This window comes from Rhincodon typus, chromosome 16 (genome assembly GCF_021869965.1).
Source record: "Rhincodon typus isolate 14 chromosome 16, sRhiTyp1.1, whole genome shotgun sequence".
Lineage (NCBI taxonomy): Eukaryota > Metazoa > Chordata > Chondrichthyes > Orectolobiformes > Rhincodontidae > Rhincodon > Rhincodon typus.
The window spans coordinates 10,221,246-10,242,763 of NC_063347.1; the positions used below are offsets into that span (position 1 = coordinate 10,221,246).

Genomic DNA, 21,518 nt, shown 5'->3' on the forward strand with positions numbered 1-21,518 from the left:
ACTTTTGCAAGACATAAGAAATGGAGCCTTCTGGGGTGAAAGGTTAATTTCTGTATCGTTCACTATGTTAATGGACGCATAGGTAAATAATAAAATAGCTAACCTATTGGCTTAGAACAGCATCCTCATTGATAATTGGATCCAAGCCTGACCGTGAAATGGGAACCAAGACACAATGCTCTTTCTTGACAGTAACTTTATTTGCCTAAAAACTGTATCTCAAGCCTCCTGACCCCATACACCATGTCCCAGCTTTTCCTTTTTTTATACATACTCAAAAACAATCAACTAACACTGTCACCCATTGATCCTTGATCCTAATGATGTGATGGACTTGATATTAACACTCATTTTCGAATGTTTCTAAGCCTTGCATTTTATTTTGGCAATTTCCACCAGCTATGTACCTATACATGTACAGAGACAACAAGGTGCAGAGCTGGATGAGCACAGCAGGCCAAGCAGCATCATAGGAGCATCTTTTCTGATAAAGGGTCTAGGCCCGAAACGTCAGCCTTTCTGCTCCTATGATGCTGCTTGGTCTGCTGTGTTCATCCAGCTCTGCACCTTGTTGTCTCGGATTCTCCAGCATCTGCAGTTCCTACTATACCTATACATGTAGTACATTCTTGGCAAAGTATTATTCCTTTTGTATTACCAGTAAATATTACTTCACCATCTTCAGTTCTCTTGCTAAATCTTTCTCCTTTGCACCTGCATCCAGCCATCTCTTCCTTAGTATTCACCTCTTATTATCCTCATAAAGTGCTAAAAATATTTTTCCTTGAATCAAAAGTACTATAGAAATAAAGATCTATTTTAACGAGAAATAGCAGACATATACAAACTTGCGAAATTGGAGCCATCGGCCATTTAGCCCTTAGAATCTGCTCCGCCCTTCAATAACCTCACAGCTGATCTGGTCTTAAATTACATTTACCGCCCCCACACACACACAGCTTTCAATTCCCTTGCCCAACGAGAATCTTCTGACTTAAAAATATTCAATGAACCTGCTTCCACGGCCTTCTGAGGCAGTTCCAAAGTCACCCAACCCTCTTGAGGGGGGAAAAATTATCCTCATCTCTGACCTGACAAGGGAACTCCTAATTTTAAAATAGTGTCCCCTTGTTCTGGACTTACCTATAAATGGAAATATCCTTTACACATCACCTTGTCAAGGCACTTCAGGATCTTGTATGCTTCAATCAAGCCAGTCGTCACTCCTCTAAATGCCAGTGGAAACAAGCCCAAACTGTCTGACCAGTCCTCAGAAGACAACATACTCAATCCATGTATCAATCTAATTGAATATGCTCTGACCTGCATTTATGTCTGACCTCAAAGAGTAGGAGAAGCAGCTATTTAGAGGGGCTGAACCCAGTTTTTACAACTTGAGGGAAAGGGATTTTAGGGAGAAAGGCACAAACAGTCTGGTCATGTGTTTGAGGGAATAGCTATCTGTGATAAAACAAGATCAAGAAGAAATTAATGAGGGCATGGTGCCTAAAAATGGTCACTTTTCACAATAAATAGGATGCATCGAAAAGGATCATAATCTTCCCTGACCGCTAGCCATTCAACTTGCTCAGTGCCTCTCTAGTGTCTACTCTGTTTTAATTGATGTTTAATGAAAGCTGCAAGTCAATTATAAACCCATGAGACTCCAATCTACTAAAAATTCAGTAGGGCTATTGATTTTTAAATGGAAATTAGATCAATTGGGTCATTCAAGACTCCATTAAAATCCTCACGAATTTTATATTAATGATTCCTAAATCTCTCTCTCCAATTCAACTCTTAAACTCTGTTTTCCAATTGGTTTCTTCAAATGCTTGATTCTCAACTATGTAAAAAAAGTAAGGTGCAAATAGTTTTTTTAATGAAGGCAGAGTGGAGAAATTCAAATTGTGGTTTGTCATCCACAGAGTATCGTTGAATGTGGTCCTTGCTGTATAGACATAATGGACTGTCAAATTCAGCTGCTGTGAACCAATTAAAAGGAGTCTGAACAAAAGAATGTTCAATGTACTTCAATTTCTCAATTGTCAAATAGCATTAGCTTATTCAAATGTAGCAATAAGCTACATCAAGAGTAGCTCCATATTCAGAGCTGGGATGTTGTTGTTCTTTACAGAATTGAAGGTTTAGAACAGTCACTTTCCCTGGAACCATCCCAAGGGAAATCTAGCCTTTAGTGAAGAGACTAGTGTAATTTGAAGAACACAATATAGAGAGAAAGCATGAGTGACAAATCATTTCATTTCAATTGTGTGACTTTGATTAGGTTTCGTGTTACTGGGTAGAGCTCTATGTAGAAGCAAGATAAAAGGGAAAAAAATTATGTTAGATGATAGTTGATAGTGTTTGAACATTCAACATCTTAACTAGAGGATGCCTCTGCTGTAGCAAAAGGTCAACAAAGTTGAGGAAAATTGTCATGTTTACTTCTAACATGTTTATTCCTTCCAAACTAATCTTATGTTGATTTTTTTTTTTTGTTTTTACTTAGGGTGAGCTCTGCATCGTGGTACTTTCTGAACGTGTTTGGGCTCAGAAGCATGTATTCTTTACTCCTGGGACAAGATAATGGTAAACATTGACAATTCAATCATTATGTTTTAATAGGTGTATATTACACATTTTGGAGGAGGGGAAAGTTGCAGTGGAGGCAATGGAATAAAATTGAGACGTTTTTCCACAAGAAAGAAAGCTTAAGCTTCATTGATCTAAGTATTCAGTAATTCACTATTAAATGGCGATGTTGAAGAATGCAACTCATCTGAAAAAGTTGATTGGTCAATCCGAATGGAACAACAAACAAAATAAGCCATGCTTTATTTGGATGAGAACAGAAAGAAGAAAAGTCTGAAATTAAGCATACGCAATTGATCATCTTTGATTGCTATATTACAATTCTGGTTGCCCTGCTTGTAGGAAGGAGTTGTGAAACCTGAAAGGGTACAGGAAAAATTTCAATGATGTTGCTGGGACTGGAGTTTGAGTTAAAGGGAGATGCTGGATAGGATGGATCTTTTTCCCTGGAGCGGAGGCTGAGTGGTGACCTTTATAGAGGTTTATAAAATCATGAGGGCATTGATAAGGTGAATAGCCAAGGTCTTTTACCAAGGGTAGGGGAGTCCGAAACTAGAGGGCATAGGTTTAAAGTGAGAGGGGTCAGATTTAAAAGGGACCTGAGGGGCAACTTTTTCACGCAGAGGGTAGTGCGTGTATGGAATGAGCTGCCAGAGGAAGTGGTAGAGAGGGGTATAATTACAACATCTAAAAGACATTTGAATAGGTACATGGATAGGAAAGGTTTAGAGGGATATGGACCAAACGTGGACTGATGGGGCTAGTTCAGTTTAGGATACTTGGTCAGCATGGACAAGTTGGATCAAAGGGTCTGTTTTCGTTCTGTATGACTCTTGGGGAATTTAGTGCAAAATAGTCTCTGTTGCATCCTATATGGTGTTGGTAAACTATTCTAGGGTATCTTTTGGACACTTTAACACTGGGAATTGATAATCAAAAATAACAGCTGGGTTTGAGTGACCATTGGGCTCTACCACAACATGGTTCTCAAAACTTCATAACCTAAGATCTATGACTGCTATCAGAACCTTTAAATTGTGTGCATCACAGTCTAGCTATTGTCCTTTAGTCAAGTTGGTGAAAACGATGCAATGGCATCATTTGCAGAAAATCATCGATTTCCCCCAATGCCTGAGCGAACATTCACCCAAACAACACCATTAAAAAGCAAATAAACTAGTTTTTCATCTTATTGCTGTTCCTTGGACCTCACTGCAATAATGATTCTTTGCATACATAACTCTACTTTAAAATGATTCATTGTGCACTGAGGATTATGATAAGATTCAATCTGAATGCCCAGATTTTATTTTAGTTTTTGAAAAAATAAATGTTACAATATTCAAGTACTGTTATTAAACTATAACCCAGATGGTTATGGAACTATTTTCCATGTTCTCTGGTAGTCATTGAAAAATAGAGCTGTTAATGTGTTTTGCCAACAGCCTGTGGAGACTGAAGTTGGCAGGTGTTCTCAAGTCTCAATGCACAGTCACCACAGGATTATACCAAAACACATTTCAAAGTGAGGAGGAAGAGGAAGGTATTATGGTTGTTGGTAACATTTTATTTCAAAAAATCTCAGTGATTGTTTGGAGTCTACTTACTTGAAAATATGCAAGCAAGGACAAAAAGAAGTTGTATTTACACAGCACATTATCATATCTTTTAAAAATGTTCCAATGTCTTTTATGTACAGGCAACTGCTTGGGTGTGTCATGCAGGCAAAACATAGTGACTGTTTTATGCACAGAAAGCTTGTAAACAGTCAGTAAACTAAAATGCTAATGATTTGGTAGTCTGGATTAATGGCTGCTCTTAGCCAAGAGCGAGCGACTGTCCCATTCTCAAAAGAATATCACGGATCTTAAATGTCCAATTGAACATCTCTAAAGTATTTTTTAATCAACTTGTTCAGAGATGTTATGAAACACCTCTGGAGCAGGTGAGGCTTGAAACTGGGCCTCCTGGTCCAGGGCTGGGGACACCGCGACTGTGCCATACGAGTATTTTGATCTTCTCTAAGAGCAGTTGAACATAAGAGATGCAGGTGTGTCCAACTTAATTTTGCTGAATGAAAATTAAACACCTGGGTCATTGCTGATTTCATTCTCACTCCAACCCTGCTCTGACCTCTACACAAGCAAAACACACATGTAATGCTGCAACAATGGTGTGATTTGTTATCCCGAGCACTTGTAAGGGACAATTTGGAATTGGATTGGAAGATTCCACAGTGAAGTTCTGTGACAACTAATATTTGTTCTTGGACATCTCTTAGAGATTGCATTTCATGTGCTCAGAAATCACAAATATCTTTTTCCTACCTTCAAGTTTGCCTCTTTTTTGAGATAAGCAAAAGGAAATCTGGATGATGGAGAATAAATATCAGCCTGTAAGAATTAGGAGGTTTAGATCTTATGAATAGCAGAAGCCATCTCTGATGTTTTATCAAGGCAAAAAAACATCATTCATCTTATTCAGCCTGTTCCTTCAATATGTTAGTTAGTAACACTCATGATTTAACATGTTGAGTGGAGGTAAAAATTCAAAGCATGTTTGGAAAACTGAAGTTCCAGTTTTCAATCTTTATCACCTAAAATATTTCAGCAACTTATATACAATGGGATGTGTGATTAAAATTGCATATACTATTCAGTACTTGACCATTTGTTACAAACTCATACAAGTCAAAAATAAAATGCTTTTCTTTTGTGTTTTAGTCTGAGATAGTGCTTCCTAATTTAGGCTTGAATTGAGTTTCTTAATAGTTACAAGTGCAGCAATTATTTACTCAATGAATATCCATTAAAAACTCACCTTTTGACATTTTTAGGTTGGCATGAATTTATATCCAACTGATATAAATAGCTGTGTTATTTTCTGTTTTCACAGGGAAGAAATGAGACAGCAATTTAATGTATGAGTCAGATCAGTAATTCAGTGCACTAAGTACATTCAGATATGATCTAAGTAAATCCCACAAAGATCATATTTAGCTTGGGACAGCTGGCGTGAAGTTAATATGAGCTAATCTGTTGAGGGGTCCATACTGGGCTGTAGTAGATGGAGTGAAGACTGAGGAAGTGATAATAATGGTCTAGTCTTCTTGCCTACCTCCACGCCCAACCCCTGCCCAAACACATACAAAGCTTTGTTTTCATGAGCTCAATGAGCTGATTGTTGCCTTGGCATCATGCCATTCGTCTGATTGCTCCTGGAATGGTTTAGGTTTGCTGTCCGAGTTTGCTAATCTGGGTTACTAGTCATTGTGTTTGTACACCTCACTAGGGTAGTGTGCCGGAAATTAAATCTTGCTGCTCCTGGAGTCATTACAAAAGTTAAAGATTTAAAATGTGCGCAGAATCCCCCAATTTACCTGTATCTTTGAAAGTAGGGATCAGGTTTCTGTACTTAACAAGACTTCGAATTTATTTTTGTACTAAATACTAACAATAGATAAAGAATTATGTATTGTTAACTTAACCATACTAGTTAAAACTTTAACCCACTTATGAAGCTCCCCCTCTATGTACACACAAATGCACAGACAGGCACAGAAACACATGAGTGTTGTGCGCTGACGGGGAAGGCAGTTTAAGTGGTCTGTGTCCACAGGGCTTTCTGAGATGATTATTTGCTGATGGGAACGCTGCTTTCTTCTCAATCTTCGTTTTACATACTTTCACATATTTTGCAGGAAGCATAAGATGAATGGTTTGCGCTTACAAAGTCTCTCACTAAGTTAAGTCACAGCTGACAGCAACTGATGAGGGGAAATAAACTGGCTATCTCAGGCAATAAAATGTTTGTTACTGCGGAGCAAAAACCGTTCCTTCTTTTCCGGAGATCTGATACCTTCTGTCCAAACATTCACACTCCCAAACTGTTCATCTACCTGAGAGCCGATCACAAAGTTGTTAGCAGGTAGGGGGGTCTTTATCCTTAATAGCTGTTCACCATTTTACAGGCTAATCACCTACCTTTTGCTGGCCAAATCTTGATCTAGATCTGCTGTTCATCTGTAGCTAGGCTTTCCCTACAGCTGTATAAACTGCATTTTCAACAAGTGTCTAGTAACTTTTTTAAAAAAAAAATCAGCAATCCGAGAACAAGGGCAGCACAGTGGTACAGTGATTAGCACTGCTGCCTCACAGTACCAGAGACCCAAGTTTGATTCCAGCCTTGAGTGACTCTGTAGAGTTTACGTGTTCTCCCCGTGTCTGCGTAGGTCTCCTCTGAGTGCTCCAGTTCCTTCCCACAGTCCAAAAATGTGCAAGTTAAGTGAACTGGCCATGTTTTTTTTTAAAAAATGGCCCTATAGTGTCCAAAGATGTGCAGGTTAGGTGGGTTAGCCATGGTAACCATTACAGGATGAGGTGCGGGGGTGCTCTTCCAAAGTGCGGTGCAGACTCGATAGGCTGAATGGCCTCTTTCTGCACTGTAGGGATTCTGTGATTTTGTGAATCCTTTTAAAACAGTTCTTTTCCCATTTCAGTCCACAATCAAAAATACAGAAATATAAAAAGATACAGTTTTTACGGTATTAATCCACATAAAAGGAAAAGTCAGGCAGGGTTCTAGCTGGCGTTCTCACAAAGTTTGAGAGAACTCCACTTGACTTTGCAGAATGCCCCTGCTCTATGATAAAATAGTCAGCAAATGTTTACCACTGTGTAATTTTGATTTAAATTTGCAAACAAGTTAGTGGACTGAGAAAGAGAAAATTGAGTGAAAATGAAAATTTGGTTATCTAACTGGTGCTTTTAATGCAATCACATTAGAGTATTCTAAAAGAATGGTATAATTATTGACTACATAATAAAACTTCTATTTGATAAATAGTACATTTCTAACCTTAATGAGATCATCCAGATTTGAGTGTGGAAAATAATAAGATGGAAAATTTCTGACTGGGTCAACAACCAATGGTACCTTGCATCAACATTTTTACATGACCAAAGTATTACTTCTCCCATTGGGCAGGAAGTGTTGCATTGATGGTGAGGATATTACTCTATCATAAGGGGAAATAATGATGCAGCCTATCAACTGTACTACGAAATTTTGTAGTAGTTTCAGCAGCTTCAACAACAAACTATTGGAAGGGTAGAAATATAACTTTGAGTTAAAGGAACTTTGAATTTGAGGAAATATAACTCAGTTGTATAAAAATGTGTTAAAAAATGTAGAATATTGGTCTTGCATAGAATCCTTAGTGTGGAAGCAGGCATCTCAGCCTATCGAGTATACATCGACCCTCCAAAGTGCAGCCTATCCGGACCGAACCATAGAACAGTACAGCACAGTACAGGCCCTTCGGCCCACGATGTTGTGCCAAACTTTTACCCTAACCCTAAGGTCTATCTAACCTCCACCCCTACCTTATACTATCATCCATATGCCGATCTAATAGCCGCTTAAATGCCCCTAATGAGGCCGATTCCACTACCCTCTCCGGCAATGCATTCCACGCCCTGACCACTCTGAGTAAAGAACCTACTTCTGATGTCTCCCTTATATCTACCTCCACTCACTTTAAAACTATGTCCGCACGTAATAGCTACCTCCACCCTAGGAAAAAGTCTCTGGCTGTCCACTATCTATACCTCTGATCATTTTGTACACCTCTATCAAGTCACCTCTCATCCTTCGTCATTCTAAACAGAAAAGCCCTAGCTCTCTCAACCTTTCCTCGTAAGACGTTGCCTCCATTCCAGGCAACATCCTGGTAAATCTCCTCTGCACCTTTTCCAACACTTCCACATCTTTCCTGTAATGAGGTGACCAGCACTGGACACAATACTCCAGATGTGGCCGAACCAGGCTTTTGTACAGCTGGAGCATAACTTCACGGCTCTTGAATTCAATCTCTCTATTAATGAAAGCTAACACACCATACGCCTTCTTAACAACTCTATCCACCTGGGTGGCAGCTTTGAGGGAACTGTGGACATGAACCCCAAGATCCCTCTGCTCCTCCACACTGCCAAGAATCTTTCCGTTAACCCTGTATTCTGCTTTCAAGTTTTTCCTTCCAAAATGAATCACCTCTCACTTTTCAGGGTTAAACTCCATCTGCCACTTCTCAGCCCAGCTCTGCATCCTATCAATGTCCCGTTGTAACCTAGAACAGCCCTCCGCACTGTCCACAACGCGACCCACCTTCGTATCGTCCATGAACTTACTAATCCACCCTTCCACTCCTTCATCCAAATCATTTACAGAAATCACAAATAGAAGAGGACCCAGAACAGATCCTTGTGGTACACCACTCGTAACTGAGCACCATGTTGAATATTTTCCATCCACTATCACCCTTTGTCTTCTAAGGTCAGCCAATTCTGAATCCAATCTGCCACGTTTCCCCCTATCCCATGCCTCTTTACCTTCTGCATGAGCCTACCATGGGGAACCTTATCAAACGCCTTACTTAAATCCATGTATACCACATCCACTGCTCTACCTTCATCCACATGTTTGGTCACCTCTTCAAAGAATTCAGTAAGGTTTGTGAGGCATGATCTACCCCTCACAAATCCATGCTGACTATCATGAATCAAACTATGCCTTTCCAAGTGATCATAAATCCTATCTCTCCGGGCTCTTTCCAATAATTTGCCCACTCCTTTATCCTATCGCTGTTGACTGCATTTCCCATGCCTAATCCACCTAACCTTAAATCCCTGGATAATATGGCCAATCCACCTAACCTAATCTTTGTTAATAAATTGGATGTAGTTTGGGGATCTGGGTTGATAACTTAACAGTAATTGTAGTTTTACCTTTTTTAAGAGGGCTAACCCATTTGCTTAGACAAATTTCCAGTTTCTAAAAAGATTTTTAATTGCAAGAAATGAATTAATTTTGAAAGCATTTGTGGTATTCATTGCACATGAAGAATAAACCATACTTATTTGCTATATTTATGCTTCTGAACTGAATGGGATGAAACGAAAACATAATATTTGCATTTATCAGACCTAGAAAATGGTTTAATCTGTTTTTGTCCCACTTTGGTATGGAATCCAGTGAATTCAAATGATCTCTTACACCTTTTTAGCTGCAGACCAGTCTCGTGTTATGCAGGAACAGATGACGGGTGCTGCAATGGCAATGCCTCCTGATACAAATAAAGCATTTAAGGTATGCTGATTTACACCTATTTTAATTATGTATTCTAAAGCAGAGGAAATAACCAATTAAAGACTGTTGATCTGGCAAATAAAGTAGAATGTGGGAAAAGTGAAAATGTCCATATTGACAATAAGAATAAAGAAGCATACGGTGAGAATTTGCAAAGCTGAGAGATATAGGAATCTGGGTGTTCTTGTGCATGAATGAACATTAATCTGCAGGTGCAGCAAGTAATTAGTAAGACTTATAGGATGTTATACACTCAGTCATCATTATCCGTGAGAGTTAGGCACATTGACTTTCCTTGAATAATACACATCTCCTATGTACTGTGAAAGACCGTTCAAGGAACTAGATGAGACAATGGGAAAAATTTCAAATGGAGCCTGGGGCTGAATTTGCAAGTACACAGGTCTGTATGTAGCAAATCAGAGGATAATGAGGACAAGAGGGTAATTAATTGCAAGGGAAAATGAATGTGAAAATAGGGAGTTTTTGCTTCAGTTATATGAAAAGTTAGTAAGATCACGCTCTGGAGTGCTGTGTAGAGTATTGGTCTCAGGAGTAAGGATGGATGAAAATATATTGGAAGTAGTTCAGAGAAGGTTTGCTTGATATATCAGGAAATGGACAGGCTGCCTCATGAGGAAAGGTTAGACTGGCAAGGCTTGTATCTGCTGGAGTTTAGAAAAGCGAGCGGCAACCTGAGTGAATCATACAAAACCCTAATAGGTCATGACGGGATGGATGTGAAAAGGATTTTTCCACTTGAGAGATACAAGAATTAGGAGTTACTGTTTTAAAAATAAGGGTCACCCATTTACAATTGATGAAAATATTTTACTGTGAGGCTTGAGTCTTTAGCATTCTGCTTCTGCTACTGTTTGCAGATAGATTATTGACGTGTAAGGGATTGAAAGCTATTGTGGATAGGCGGGAATATGGAATAATCGGATTAGCCATCAAGACCAGAAAGCCCCAAGATCAATATCTAGTCTGTTAAATTATTTAATCTCAGCCTTAATATGTTGGGGGAAAAGGAATGGACAGTGTATTTGCTGGAGATCCAATCACTACAAGCTAATGTAAACACAAAAATGCTGGAGAAACTCCGGATTTGGCAGCATCTGTGGAGAAACAGAATTAATCTTTCAAGTCCGATACGACTTCTTCAGAACATTTGTGATTATTTACTATATGCTAATGTTGGCATTGATTGTTCCCCTCAACCCTCCCTCCTGTTCGTATTTTCCTCCCTTTTGTTTTTTCTAATCTACCTGTTCAGAGATTTAAGAATCACGCACATAAGACCCAGGAGTAGCAGCAGGAGTAGGCCATCTGACCCTTCAAGCCTGTTCCATCATTCAGTAAGATCATGGCTGATTCTCTAGTGGCTTCAGCTCCAGTTACCAACCTTCTTATCATAACCCTTAATTCCTTTACTGTTCAAAAAATTCTCTGTCTTAGCTTTAAAAAACATTCAATGAGGATGTCTCAACTGCTTCACTGGGCAGGGAATTCCACAGATTCACAACCCTTTGGGTGAAGAAGTTCCTCCTCAATTCAGCCCTAAATTTGCTCCACCTAATTTTGAGGCAATGCACTCTTGTTCTAGTTTCACCTGGCAGTGGAAACATCCACCCTGCTTCCCTTCATAACTTTTATGTTTCTATAAGATCCCCCCGCTTCATTCTTTTAAATTCCAATGAATATAATCCCAGTCAACTCAGTCTCTTCTTGTAAGCCAACCCTCCGGAATCAACCTAGTGAATCTCCTCTGCACCCCTGCCAGTGCCAGTATGTCCTTTCTGCACACTACTCCAGGTGTGGTCTCACCCGCATCCTGTAGAGCTGTAACATGACCTCTCTGTTTTTAGTCTTAATCCCTCTAGCAATGAAGGACAAAACTCAGTTTGCTTTCTTATTTACCTGTTGCATCTGCAAACCAACCTTCTGCGATTCATGCACAAGGACACCCAGATCCCTCTGCACAGCAGCATGCTGCAATTTTTTTCCTGTTCAAATAATAATCCGTTTTACTGCAATTCCAAAATGGATGACTTCACATTTATCAACTTTGTACTTCATCTGCCAGACCTTTGCCTGCTCACTTAAACCATCTATATCCTTCTGCAAACTTTGTGTCCTTTGCACTTGGCTCTACCACTCATCTTCGTGTCATCTGTAAACTTTGACACACTACATGTGGTCCCCAACTCCAAATCATCTGTGTAAATTGTAAACAATCGCAGTCCCAACACTGATGCCAGAGGCACATCACTAGTCACTGATCACCAACCAGAAAAGCACTCATTTATCCCCACTCTCTGCTTCCTGTCAGTTAACCAATCCTCTATCAATGTTAATACATTGCCCATAACGCCGTGCACCTTTATCTTATGGAGCAGCGTTTTGTGTGGCACCTTGACGAATGTCTTTTGGAAAAATAGATACACCACATCTTCTATGTCTCTGTTGTCCACTGCGTTCATAATGTCTTCATAGAATTTCAGTAAATGAATTAAACGTGACCTGCCTTTCGTGAACCTATGTTGTGTCTACCCAGTGGGACAGTTTCTAGATGTCTTGCTATTTCTTCTATGATGATAGATTCAAGCATTTTCCCCACTACAGAAGTTAATCTAACCAGCCTATAATTCCCGATGTTTTGACTACCTCCTTTTTTTTAAACAGTGGCATCACATTTGATGTTTTCCAATCTGCTGGAACTGCCCCAAAGTTCAGCGAATTTTGGAAAATGACCACAAGCATATTTGCTATTTCTCCCGCCATCTCTTTTAGTACCCTGATCCTTTCCATCAGGAGCAGGAGACCTGTCTACCTTTAGCTCCATTAGCTTGCCCAACACTAACTCTTTTGTGATGATAATCATTTCTAGGTCCTCACCTACCTTAGTCTCCTTATCATCAATTACTGGCATTATTCATGTCCTCCATTGTGAAGACCAACACAAAATAGCAGTTCCATGCCTCAGCTATTTCCTCATTTCCCATTATTAAATCCCCCTTCTTATCCTGTAAAGGTCCAACGTTTACCTTAGCCACTCTTTCGTTTCACATATTTGTCTTTATATTCTGAGCTGGTTTACTCTCAAAATCTTTCTTTTCTTTTATAGCGCTTTTTTTTGTGGCTTTCTGTTGACCTTTAAAGTTTTCCCAATCTTCTAGTTTTCTGCTGGTCTTTGTCACTTTGTATGCCTTATCTTTCAATTTGATATCCTCCCTATTTCCTTAGACATCCCTTCTGAGGAAGGGGTCACCGGACCTGTAACGTTAACTCTGTTTTTTCTTGCTGCCAGACCTGCTGAGCTTTTCCAGCAACTTTGTTTTTGTTCCTTAGACATCCAAGGCTGATCACCCCTTTATCTCAGTCCTTCATTTTAACTGGTATATATTTTTGCTGAGCATTTTGAAAAATTGCTTTGGAAGTCCTCCACTGTTTCTGAACTGTCCCATCATAAAATCTTTACTTCCAGTCTACTTTAGCCAACTCCTCCCTCATCCTATTGTAGTCTCCTTTGTTTAAGCACAGGACCCTGGAATTGGATTGTGTCTTCTCACTTTCCATCTGTATTGTAAATTCAACCATACGGTGATTGCTCCTTCCAAGAGAATCCCTAATGATGAGATCATTAATTATTTCTGTTTCATTACACAGGACCAGATCTAGGAAAGCTTGCTCCCTTATCAGTCCTTGACCGACCCAGTTCGACCAAATGACATGTAGATTAAAATCTGCCCCATGATAATTGCTGTACCATTTTTACAGGCATTGGTTATTTGTTTGTTTATTGCCCACCTCTGTGATATTATTTGGTGGCCTAGTGACTATGCCCATCAGTGACATTTTCTTCTTAGAATTTCTAAATTTCCAATCTTAAATATCAAAGCTACACCACCACCCCACTTTATATTCCTGTCTGTCCCTCCGAACAGTCTGATACCCTGGATATTTAATTCCCAGTTGTGACCGTCCTGTAACCATGTCGCCGTAATGGCTACTAAATCGTACTCATTCGTGCTGTTAACTCATCTATCTTGTTTTGAATGCTACAAGCATTCAGGTAAAGTGCCTTTATGCTAGTTTTTATACCTTTTTGAATTCTAACATCTCCATTAATAATATCTCCGGAGTATTCCTTCTTTTTAACTTCTTTCCGGCTTCAATGTAGTTAAACCCTTCTGCACATGTTATCCTGTTGCTTTCTTTTCTATTTACCATTATACTTCCTGTCGTTCTCCCCTTCATTTCCTCCCACTTCATTAATTTAAAATCCTAGTAACTGCCCTATTTATCCTTTTTCTCTAGAACAGTGGTTCCAGATCAGTTCAGCTGGAGACTGTCCTAATGGTACAGATCCATCCTGTTCTAAAACTGATGCCAATGCACCATGAAATGGAACTCCTCTTCCTTACATCAATCCTTTATCCATGTGTTAACGTCCCTCGTTTTCTTATCCCTAAGCCAATTTGCAAATGGTTTGAGTAGTAATCCGGAGATTATAACCCCTGAGGACCTGTTCTTTAATTTTGTTCCTAGTGCTTGATAATCTCCAAATAGGTCCTCCTTCCCAGCCTTGCCTATGTTGTTTGTCCCAACATGGACCACCACAACTGGATTCTTGCCCTCCCGCTCCAATATCCTTTCAAGCCAGTCAGAGATGTCCCTTACCTGGCACCAGCAGGCAACACATCATGTGGGACTCTCGATCCTGCTTACCAAGGATGCTATCAATCCCCCTAATTTTAGACTCCCCTACAACTACTACTTGTCTTTTTTGCTTCCTCCTCTTGAATGGCCTCCTGGACCACAGTGCAGTGGTCAGCTGGTTCATCTTCGCTTTTCCTCATCCTCACAGCGAGCAAGCACCTCATACCTGTTGGACAAGGTCAAGAGCTGAGGCTCCTCCATTCCTGAATCCAGGATCCCCCTACCTGCCTCACTTGCAATCATACCCTGCTGTCCCTGATCACTGACTGAATTTGAAGTACTTAATCTACCAGGTGTGACTGCCTCGGGAAACAAAGCGTCCAGGTACTCCTCCTCCTCCTCCCAGTTGTGCCGCAGTGTTTGAAGCTCAGATTCCAGCTCATCAACTCTGAGCCGAAGTTCCTTGAGCAGCCAACACTTGCTGCAGATGTGGTCACTGCAGCTTGCAGTGGGAACTGCCGGCTCCCACGTTATACAGCTACAGCATATCACCTGCCCAGCTATCTCTACTTAATAATAAATTTATATAAATAAATTAATTAACTCAATTAATTAATTTATTAATACTTTGTATTTTTCAAATTTAGTGCAGCTTCCCTGTGACATCACTCCAGATTGTTTTGCAGCCAAAATGTGCCCTGAGCTCGGTCAGCTTCATACTCTCGCTGTGCTACTGCTCTGTGCTCTGACTGCTCCCTGCAGCAGGTTGGATTTGATCTTGCTCAGAGGCAGGAACACTACCACTCTGTCACAAGAGTCCCCCAATCCTGCCTCCCTCTATGCTGAGTCAAAGGACCTATTTGGTTAACAGTGCTGGAAGACATTAAAACTCATTAGTATGGTTACAAGAGGCACTTGCCTTAACAAGCTATAGTTTATTCCATGATTGCAAAAGGAAAGTAGTTTGGCTAATGAGACTTAGATGTTACGTCCATCCGGAGACAATGAAGTCACACATGCATGTCTCCATCAGGTTCTCGAGTTAGTCTTTATTCCCCACCACAGACTACCTGACATCATCAAACTGGGTGGAGCTTAATGCATTCTCCAACATTAATCCTTTCCTAGCCATTATCTTGGACAGGGTGAGAGGCTTTGACATTCTTTGCCTTAAATATGAACATGGGCTTGTATGCGAAGAATAGCAGAAAAGGGTCTTTAGGCATTTAAGCGCACTAGTATGAATGAGCACCTTCAAGACAGAAAGGAGAAATTTGAAGGGGAAGAAAACATTAACCAGGCAATTAACAACCTAAAGTTAAAATGGGAAGCAAAGAGCGTGGAAGAGTTAATATTCAATAATACATGCCTCAAGTTTTTTTTTAATTCTTAGGCTGAATGGGAAGCTTTGGAAATCACGGATCATCAGTGGGCCTTAGAGGAGGTTGAAGAGGAACTCATGGCCAAGGACCTAAATTTTGAAGGGATGTTCAGCAAAGAGATTGAGACATCAATGTTCTGAAGCATCTTAACCAGTGGCCCCAATCATAACCACCTGCTACGATAACTTCTGTTTGTAATAAGACTGACATTTCTGCTGAAGTCTTAAAAAAGTCACTTGAAAGTATTAGAAACATTTGTTACCGCTTCAAGTTACACAAGCCACTAATTTGACACTTTACTGTGAATTCAGAAGTTCCGTGTAATCGGGGTCTTGTACGGATACTATACAAGAATAGATTGTGTTGTTTGTTCCAACGCTTGTTGGAATTGAATCTCATTCAATCCATAAAGATGCAAATTATTTAGAAGCCCTTAGTGTCTCTGACCAAATGTACTTGATTCACTTTTGTTTATAAAAGTATAAAGCATAATATTCTCATGGACATAAATGTGTTTCTTTAGGTTAACGTGTTGCAGTATGTTCTATTCAGTTAGTCCTGCATTGGTTCAGAGTTTAGAAATGAACTGTATTTTGTGTGTCTGTATGTTGGCAGCTATCAAGTTCTCTTTTTTTCCTCTTATTAATGCTATAGGAATTGGAGTAAATAACTCAATTTGAGTTCTTTTTCGCTGGATTGGGCGTTGATATCTTGGTTGCTGTAATGAAAAATTAAAAATGCAGGTCACATAATACAAAGTTTGGCTTTTTGAAGTGGTTTGGAAACTATTTTGTGTCTGGCATAAAAAGCCCCAATTAATCTAACATAGCCAGTTTTTATTTTAAAAGATCAACTAAAGATTTCTTCAAAGCTGAGTTTGGCTCTGCAAACGCAAGGAAATTGTGTTAAACCAAGAAATGGCAACTTGTGAAATCAAATAGATTAAATACTTCCTTCAATTTAATTGTACACTTTTTGGTTTTCTAATTCCTGTAATTTCACATCTCACTGCCATCATAGAATGGTAACCTTTAGATGACTATTGACTGTTATCATGCATAAAACGAAATCTGTATTTGATGTTCAAATGTTGAAGTAATGCTTGTGATATTCTAAAATGCCATAGTTTTGTTTCAGGTTTTGCTTCAGCAATGTAATCGTGCTGAGGTTCTGGGCTAAGTTTTAGAGACCATCCCCAGTGGGAAACGATGCAAATGGAACTCTAAATTAGGGCACTACGCCATCAGCAGTATGCTCAACCACACCCCCATCCAGCTGCAATTTTTACGAGCAGTGAGGGAGGCATCGGGTAATTCAATTGCCCCAATCCAATTGAGGCTCTCTACTGATCAATTACCCTCATCCCACATCACTCAGATTTAATTAGCAGCAAGAGACACTGGCACACAACATAAAACCTGCCTAGTTAAATATGGGTTGGCTTTTACCAGGCTGCCTGGCCGCTCGAATTGGATGCTCCTTTACACAGTTTTAACTCACTATGTTCACCCTGTACCTCCCCTCGTTCTCCCTGGCTACAGCAAGATCCCAGGCACGCCTGAACACTAATTTCTTGTCTACTTGCAACACCAGCAGTGATCATCATTCCTGCTGACATTGCCTGTGTGCAGAGCTTCAGCTTCCAATTGGCCAGCAGTTCTGAAGCATGACTACGTCCCACAGACTAAGTCCTCACTAATTATAAATGGCCATTGATTGCTGGAAAATTAAAACATGGTGAAACAGACAGAGGCATGCTCATGCCCATGTTCGCATTGAGTGGTAGGGACACCCTCTTTGATGTATAATTCAGCCCCATGTTTCAGTAGTTTGAAATATTTGGCTTAGTAATAACAGTTTGAAGTTAATTCATCTAGTATGTATATTTCTTCTAACACATGAAGTCACAATACCTGCTTGGTTTGGATGGAAAGAAATTTGGCTGATGCCTCTTCAATCTTCGAACCTCTGTAACCCTACATAGTTAAATAATTGGTAAGGTGTACATATCTGCAAAGTCCCAAGTTTAATTTCCAAGTTTGCAATTTGCAATTCCTCCATGAGAAGTCTTCACTTGGTCTCCACCTACTTTGTCTGCAAGGGGGGAAATCACCTAGGGTTTCTGTTTTTGACTACTATGTTGATGGGCTTGAGCAGATTGGTGTTGCATCGTACAGTACAATAGCACACTGGTATGCACGATCAAAGCCTTTATGTGAAGACTGAGCAACATTTTGTCAACAGTGAGAAAATAACTCGACGAGAAATGGAAAAAATTAGTTACGTTGATATATTTGACTTCAAAATTTATTCAGCAATTTCCAACATGGTAGTTCTGTTTGTGGGGAAACCCCAAGCAATGGAAATATATTTGAATTAAGATGCCAAATTCGTACCCATTTTTCCAAGTTTTAGTTTGCCCACTGCTCAGACCTTGGACCAAATCATAAAAATGACATTCTCATTGTTTCCAAATCTAATATGAAGTTTGTCTAAATTTAAATGAATCCAACTTTCTTTTGTATGTCTAAAAACTTTGGTTTGTAATCAGTTTCTGCTTCCTGGAGTGATTTCTAGCATGCCTCAGGCAGAAGCTATTAGGAAAATAGAGCTTTGCATTTTTGCTTTGGTATGGCCCACAATAAATGTTGCATTTAGCCTTTCATTTGACTTTTCTATATTATCTCCCCTTCCCTGCTTTCCTGATGGAGATGTTTTACCAGTTGGCTATGGTCTTGGAGATGCAGTTAGCTCTTGTATGTATTCTTTACTTTTAAACCTAGAAAGTGATGATGACAAACATTTTGATAATTGGTGGAAGCAAAGTTGAGTTGAATTCCTTTACTTTCCATAATCCGTCCAGTTTGTCAAGATCTTGACACTAATGCAAATCATGCTTCAACATACCTTTATTAAGTTGGGTAAATGCCAGCAATTGAACCAAGGCATTATTATGCATTGTAGCTCCTGATTGGCATCTGACAATGTTCCTGCAGTCTGAGACACTTAGGCAACCTTTGTAGGCCATATTGTTTTCAAAAAGTCAGCTTGATTTTATAAATTAATTGCATGTTATTTTCAGATTTATTGGCTATCATAAATTAAAGTCCCATGGTTCTGTTCATTGCTACAATATAAATGAGTAATGCTGAGATTGATGCAATTGGTAGCAAAATGCACAAAGTAGTGTATTAATGTTCCATTTAAAATCTCCTTCAGTTTGTATCGTACCTAAATTTGAATGATGTCTTGGTGTAGCTGAGTTACTCATGTATATCTTGTGCAGCTATTCTGTAAATCAGAATGATTTTGTACTGTCAATATCTACTTGCCTACCCTGTCCAATGGAAATTTCACAAGATGCAACAGGAGGCATGCAAAAAGCACCACATGGTCATCTTCTGAGCAGGTAGGTCAAAAATGGGATGGTAGCTGCTTTCTCATAGGATGCAGTGTCATGTTTTCTGGCTTTCTTTGATCTTTTCAAACCACCAATCTCGCTCTCTTTCTCTCTTTCCTTTTGACCTGGCAGTTAGGAGCTGAACAAGAGTAGCCCAAGTACAAACAATTCCTCTACAATGAAAGATATTAGAACTGAAAACAGCTTAGACAGCATTGTACTTCCAAATTCAGTTTCACGTGCTTCATTAAAGTCTTGTTGACTGTTTTTGGCTTCCTGATCTGCGTTCATTTTTCGCTGCTGTCAGTAATGAAACATGGAGTTTTGGTCCTCTGCTTTAGGTCCAACATCTTTTGCTCTTACGTCCTGTTTTAGCTGCTCTGTTTTTAATAGTTTTAGCAGATTACAAAATCAAATGATTAACTTCGTATCTGTAGTTTAAAAAAAACTCTGAAATATTCAGCACTATCCTAATCCAGCAGTTTCCTGATATGACATCTAGTTATCTGCAGTTCACTTGTGAAATTCATTGTCTTGTCTTAGTTTAGTGTTTTAATTTCATGTGAGTTTTGACTGTGTAAAAATGTTTGTTGCCAGTTTCATTCCAGGAGAGGGGAAAAAAGGAGTCCTCTTCAAACTGGTTAAAACTTGCTTTTATTTTCAGTGTTTTACACTGGTTCTAAGTCCACTTGAATAGTTTTAATGTTCAATTAGCTATTTATTATTAAAAATACATTTATGGTTGTCATTAAGTGAAGTCCAACTATGAGTCATATGCTTTGTTTTATGAGTAAGTAACAGCAAATACATGTGACAAAATGCCTCTCTTGTTTGCAACATTAGAATCTTGCACCTCCTTGACTTCCCAAAAAATGACTGTGGTTTGCTTTTACTCTGAAACTACTTTTAAGCCCTTGCATGATTTCTGAGAGTGTACTTGATGACTTAGTAACAACTAGGTAAAAGATTGTAACCTCTGAGATCAATGGTTAAATTTACTTTCTGTATTCATACACATTTCTCTGTCGATACCATTTTTTTTTTGCAAGAATGAATATCTGCACTAACAGGGTTATTGACTGAGCTCCAGTGGCAGTGACCCTGAGCATTCATGCAACCATACTGTAGTTTCTATTTGAGCTTCTAAACACATTAAGGTTTTAAAAAACATTTTGCATAGCTAGTTGTTGGTCTAAAAGAAAGCTCTCAAGTTTTTGTTTCTGATTCATGTTATTTAAATAATTGAGATTGCAAGATAACTTTCAATAGTTTTTCTGAAGTGGGAGTGCATGTGATGTCATCTCGGATTATTTGTTGAATTTATTTCCATCCTCTCAGAAATTTGTCAATTGGAGGAGTTGTATAAATTGTATCTTTACCTGTTGTTGATTACATTGTCTTATCAAAAATAACCAATGCAAGATGCTCTTGTGGTGCAGAGGTAGAGCCCCTATCCCTGGATTGAGAGGCCCAGGTTCAAGCTCCACTCACTGCTGAGGTATGTAGTTACATCTATGAACAGGTTGGTTAGAAAAGTAGGTTAAATTTTTTTTTTAAAAATCAACGAACATGGACTCTGATAAATCCAGAGCAGTGAATCAAAACTGAATATTCTTAGGGTCTGAATGGACATTGTCAGTGGTTAATTATAAACTTTATACTCATCCAGGCTAATGCTTCCTCAAACTTTGACAATAGAAGGTGATTTTTAATCTGCTTAAGTGCAAATGAATACTATTTTTGTGACCAGGTTCTAAATTAAGAATGGCCACAAAAGCAGTGTACTAGAGAACAGCTGGTATACCTTAGCAAAAGTCAACACTCTGAGGAAGGCTTTTGATTGTGTACAGACATGTTACTTAAGTGCGCTCCACTTTTGTCTAAGATTCACTTTTGGTGCAAAACCACCAGCTGATGTTACAATAGCTAATTGGCAAGATTTTCAAACGATGACAAGAGAACATTCTGCTTTGCAAATATATTGTTAAGCTTACATATGCTTTACATAAGGCCTTCTGAAACATGGAAGATGTGAAAATCTGTAAAACCTAGATGGCTGAATGTGCAATCTGTTGAATGTAACTGATCTTTGTATGAACTGCTGATCTTATTCATTGTCTGGCTTGCAACTACACTGTCATTTTATACACCCTCTCAAAAAAAAACTCTTAAGAATCCTGTTCTCAGATTCTATCTATTGTTTTGCAGACAAAAATAAACAGTTTTGTATGAAATGTTACTTTAAATGTGTTTAATAAAGTTTTTGAGTAAGAACACTAAGCATAGCACAATTATTTATGATGTCCTTGAGATGAGAAGTTATGTAGATTTTG

The 21,518-nt window shown here is 39.1% G+C and overlaps 1 protein-coding gene across 1 annotated transcript in view; it reads left to right on the forward strand.

Annotated features, from left to right (window-relative positions):
* LOC109911118 (ER membrane protein complex subunit 3) overlaps positions 1–21,424 on the forward strand; it is a 29,684-nt gene extending 8,260 nt beyond the window's left edge. Inside the window, exons 5-7 of the mRNA XM_048606324.1 lie at positions 2,513–2,592; positions 9,659–9,741; positions 15,797–21,424. Of these exons, the coding sequence (XP_048462281.1) occupies positions 2,513–2,592; positions 9,659–9,741; positions 15,797–15,925 (292 nt within the window). The 3' untranslated portion in view covers positions 15,926–21,424. The remainder of the gene's footprint in view (positions 1–2,512; positions 2,593–9,658; positions 9,742–15,796) is intronic.
* The last annotated feature ends 94 nt before the right edge of the window (positions 21,425–21,518 follow it).